The 5,300-nt window shown below is 46.0% G+C and overlaps 1 protein-coding gene across 1 annotated transcript; it reads left to right on the top strand.

Annotated features, from left to right (window-relative positions):
• The first annotated feature begins 273 nt into the window (after positions 1-273).
• On the top strand, positions 274-998 carry LOC119658056. The gene has a single exon (XM_038065309.1). It carries the CDS (start codon positions 409-411, stop codon positions 820-822), a length of 414 nt encoding a protein of 137 aa, XP_037921237.1. The 5' UTR covers positions 274-408; the 3' UTR covers positions 823-998.
• The last annotated feature ends 4,302 nt before the right edge of the window (positions 999-5,300 follow it).

Below are 5,300 nucleotides of genomic sequence, written 5' to 3'. Positions count from 1 at the left end.
TTGATTGTCATTGAAAAATTAATTTTATTGTTGAATCGTGTACAAAACGGCACTTTGAAATACGTTTCCTGACAAATTGGAATATGTTCCCCGGAACCAGAAGCATTTTGTCAGAGATTCAAACGAGGAATAGTTTGTTGTAAAATAATTATTGGAAACTTTATTTTGAAATTTAGCCGCCGTACGTACTTCACTCCATAAAGGGAAATTCGTCATTATTTCCAGCCTCTCATCTGGTCTTCTTGGAAGGGAACAACTTTCCAGATGTCACCCCACTGTCAAAACAATAAACTTGACATTCACAGTAGCGTAGGAAGTTGTACAGAAATCAATCTACGTAGTTAACTAGTTTTAACTTATTCCAGAACCTTTTTCTACTTATCAGTCAAAGTACTCTAGAAAATCAGAATGTTCGCGGCTATATTTGGGAAGAAGAAAAGTCCTGACACACCTCCCGAAGAAGCAGATCCGATTCCATCCCACAACGTCCCACAACCTGCATCTGGGGGCGACGAGTTCATCTTTGTTGAGAAGAAAGATCCCGCGGAACCGCAGCCGCCTCCGTCAGGAAGCATGTACCCTACCATTCCGCCAGGACCTTTTCACCCAGGCCACCATGGTCATGGTGGCTTGCCGCGGCAGGACACGCTTCCACCGCCCTATCTACAGGGAGTTCCCTTCAAATTGTCCCCGGAATTGAGCAGCGGCGATTCCTACGAAACAATCCAAATGGAGCTGGACGGAATTCTAGCGATGATGACGCGACAATTGCACTTCAATACAGAATACGATTTTACTCTTGAAAGGAGCCTCACAGGGTAGTAGGCGAGGAACATGTGGTTGTGCATCGAGGGAAACTCAAGTACGAAATTTGCGATAGTTCCATTGATTCTGTAGTTTCTTAGCAACTCGTTTTGCACAAGACAAAGAAGCTTTAATATTTTTTGGCGAACTGTTTGTAAGATATACATAATAAAGTCTGTTGATTTCATAGAATACGAAACCTGTTTTCTTGATGCAGCTCTTCTGGGGTGAGTCATTTGCTGCGGGTCAGCGGCCCTGAAGGCAATAAATAATCGTGGCTTGGGCAGGTATACAGTAGCAAAGAGAACACTTTTTCGAGCTCACTTCTCTAGGCTCTGAAGGTAGCACGGGGGTCGATTGATGAATAGTTGATATTCTCTCCGGATATCGCGGAACTCATTTAATTCGAAGGAATAATACTCGAAGTTGAATTTTTTAAGTGAAGAAGGCGATTCTTTGTTTATTTCATTCCTTTTCCGGTTGTACACCAAACTTGAGTCGGCGGATTTCAATAAAATAAATTGGAATTATTAGTCTCCATCGTAATCAGCAGCTTGGCTAATATCTCCAGTGAGAATTGACCTTGAACTCTAGTCATCATCGCCAAATGCTTACGAAACTCTGAAGAAGAAAAATACCTTCCGTGATATCACTTTGCTAGAAGTCGTCACGGTGTTTTATGTATTTAAATTTGTCGCATGTATGCAAAATGTAATCGCCTCGAGTAAAAAAGAATCTTCAGCACTAATGAGAAAACAAATCTACCCCAACAAGGGATAAACACAAGATGGAAGAGCGCCTAACTCTAGCTTTATACGAGCAGGGATTATGTAAGAAGGAGAAACATTATCAGTCGAAGCGGGAGAACTAAGTATGCAGGCAATGCAGGGCTGTAGAAAGGAAATCCGGGTCCAGGGTGTCAAATAAATGAGAATACCGGGTCCAGAATGAGAATTATACAGTTCTGGGATAAACATTATGCGGGCCCCCTTGTTTTCACTGAAATTATCTCCCCTTTCCACCCCCCTCTCGTAAGGTTTCGGACAAACTAAAATAATAAGGCTGGCCTATGATTCCAAGCAACACCCTCGATAAGAAGGGACTATCCCACTAATCCTAATTGTCGTCGTCGGGGATTTACAGCCCACTTGGAGCTTCGATATTCAGGCGTTCTTTCTCCAGCCATCTCGATGGATCGATCAGGTCCTCCGGTTTTGAAATCCGAGCTGTGGTACACTGTCTTTGTCAACAGAATCTGTCGAACGCTTTGGGGGCTCTCTCACTGATCTTCGTTTTTAAGGTTTTTTGTAAAACAAAACCTTATTAAATCGATTCGGTGTCTGTCTGTCTGGCACACCCTTTTTTTTCCAAAACGGCTAAATCGATCTGACCGAAATTTAGGTGGAGTTTAAAGGGGAAACGGAAAGTAAATTTGTTTCCACCTAATGCGATCATGTGGGGTATCAAATTAAAGGTCTCAATTACTACTTTCCGAATCTGATATTAATTTTGATGTGGAATGTAAAATTATTTTCGGGAACTACCCAACCCAAAACTCTGCAAAAAAAACATGGTGGTGCGCTTATATTAAATCTAGGCCTCAAAATATGTCCGATTACGATATCTGCTCAAATAAACTTACTAATAGTATGTTACCAACTTTTAAAAATTGGCTGAAAAATCATATTGGGAATACTAAATTTCGCACCGCCATAGAGGTCAGTTTTGCACATACATATGCCAAGTCATGGAAATCCGACCATTAGTGCCAAAGTTATAGCAGTTCAAAGTTTCAATTTTGCCCGAATTTACTGCATCTTAAGCTATGCAAATAAGATATTGACGTCATAATTAACATTCGAGTGAAAGTCCAATATATACGAAAAAGTTACTTTCTCTCAGCATTTTTACATTTTGCTGCTATTAGGTGAGCCCTTTTTAAGGTTCTGTGTGAGACAAAGCCAAATTAAAATCGATTTTTTTCATCGTTGTTATGTCGTTATGTGGGACTCTTACTCACCATCATAAAACCATCTCCTTCTTTTTCCACTCTCCCCACGGGACTACTATAAAGGAGTACATCGCCGGGCTGGGTCAGTTCTTAACTGCGGCTCATTGTGGTTTCCCCATTTCTTGTTTTTTCACAACACTTCTTGCATAAGCGGTTTATGAATAGTTTTCAACCCCTTTACAACTTGATTCCAAGTCTCCGTTGACTTCAGCATGAACTCCACAATACTTTCGGGTGTCAAGTGCCTGACGAGGACCGTTTCTAGTTTAGTTCGGTTCGTGAGAAACCTGAGGCAATCAAATACAACATGCTTTGCATTCTCGACCACGTTAGTTAGTTTTTGGGTTAGTTAGTTTTTGGGCAGCATGGTGACTCGTCGTGACCAAATCGATATGGATAGGGGTAGGTAGGTAAGTATCAGCGACCGCTCCTCGGAGCGCTCAATTAGCGCTGTGGTGCGCCGTTTTGATGCCACAGACTACTAAGACCGTGACTGCTGCTATGGGCGCAGGGAGGCAAAGTCTAGCCGGTTCGGATCTGCAGAGCTAGCCCGTAGCATTCGCGAAGGAAAGCAGATCTCCCAACCTGCTGCTAGAAATCTCTCTGAAGTCCTGGTGGCATGGTCCCCTATGGGCCAGCGCCTCGTGTAGACCGCCGTAATCTTGAATGCATTTGCACGCGTCTGGCACAGGAGCTCTCGTTAACGGCCTATGTTATAAGCGGGCCAAATTCTCCTTGACTTAGCACAGCTCGTAAGCCTTCGCCATCTTAGCCCCGCAGCTGCTAGGTAGTGCGAGTAGACTCGGCCCCCGACATCCGCCAGCGGAACACCGACTGTATTCATCGAAGGGCTGCAAAGAGCAGAGCCTGGCCTGGCCAATCCGCCAGCCCGCTCATTCCCCTCTATATTCCCATGCCTGGGAGCCCAGAGGAGGGTGATCTTGAGCCTGCCGCCCAGACGGGTGGGGTCCTGAAGGGTTTGGAGACCTCTGAAAAGTATCCAACTGTGATCAGAGGAGGATCTCTGGTCAGACACTCACCAGTCCTCCACCCTAAGAATCCCATTGTCGGTTATTAGGGTGATATCAAGGACCTCCTCCCAACCGTCACAGTTCTCCGAGCAGGGGAAATGGAAGGTTGGTGTACTGCCCCTGTTACACACCGGTAGGTTTGAAGTAATAATAAATTCAAAGAATGACTCAACTCTCTTTTTGACTTCCGAGCTGCCCCAAAGCATATGCCTTGCATTGGCATCGCAGCGTATCAACAGGTAGGCTTTCTTTGTTGCTCGCCAGATGTTGTAGTTCTTCTGGCGAAGCTGATCGGTTGTGAGCCATGTAGACCGAGAAAATATACACGTTCTCTGCCCCGCCTGCTCCGGCTTGGCCACGACTAGGTCGCTGGAACTCAGGTCCGGACACAGAAAAGCGTGCAGACTCTTCCTCGCGAGAATCTATCCTGATCAACGTCTCCTGTGCTGTGGAATAATTTAAAATATTTGCTTTGGAGCCCTTTGATGGTTCGGTCGCCTCCGACCCAGGGCTCCTGTATTAGTGCGTGTGGGGTTCGTCAGTCCCCGTCGGACCGTTGATCGTCATATCCACCAACAGCCCCTTGGCGGTGTCGATTGGATCTAGCTCGTCGTCCGGCTGTGCAGCGCGGAACACTTTTACCTTTGCATTCCTGACTTCGAACTGTACTTTTCAGTCGGCCTTTTTCAGTGCCTCCAGGCACTCTTCGTTTATACAGAGTAGTAAAGGTTGGCTGTTTGTTTGAGGTTCCTCCTCCTTGATAACAACCCAGTCGTCCATAGGAATCCCGGGTTTTGAAGGCGCAGGAATTGGACAAGCTTGTCCTTATCCATGCGGATCTTCGGCAACCAGATGCAAGCGACCGTCTCTTGGGAATCTCGTCGTAAAGGATAACCTTGAGCTTTACGCCCTCCCAGGCGTCGCTGATCCTAGCAACGCACGAACCGAGAAGGAGAGAACTGGTCCACGCAAGCTATAACGTGGAACCGACGGACCACTTGAGAGGAATCAAAGCGGCGGATTAGTCCCGCGTGTTTGCTTTCAGTGTCCAGGAAATGCTCAAAGATCATCCTCGACAGCCTGGCCTCAACACTGGTCCACAACTCCGGCGCTAGCTTGCCGCTAGCAGAATTACCAAACGCCAGCGCCACACGTAAGTGGCTCCTGGCCATGTCGCTGAAGGGTTTCGCAGTTCGTGGCCCGTTGGCTCACTGTTGCTGCGCAATTTTCTTCGGATGTTGCTTAGCGTCTGAGCTCTTGCCCACTCTGCTCCGCTTTTTATCTTGATCGACCTCGTCTTGAGATCGATTGCGTTTCAGAGCGATGGGCTTTGCCTTCTGCTTGTCTGCCAGGCGTTTGCTATTGTATTCCTCAACAATCGCCACGTATTTAGTGAGGTCTTTTTCATCTCACTCGTCAACAGTACCGGCCTCCTTATACTTAGCAATCTTGTT

This window comes from Hermetia illucens, chromosome 5 (assembly GCF_905115235.1).
Source record: "Hermetia illucens chromosome 5, iHerIll2.2.curated.20191125, whole genome shotgun sequence".
Taxonomy (NCBI): Eukaryota; Metazoa; Arthropoda; class Insecta; order Diptera; family Stratiomyidae; genus Hermetia; species Hermetia illucens.
This window is presented reverse-complemented; position numbering and strand designations above follow the sequence as displayed.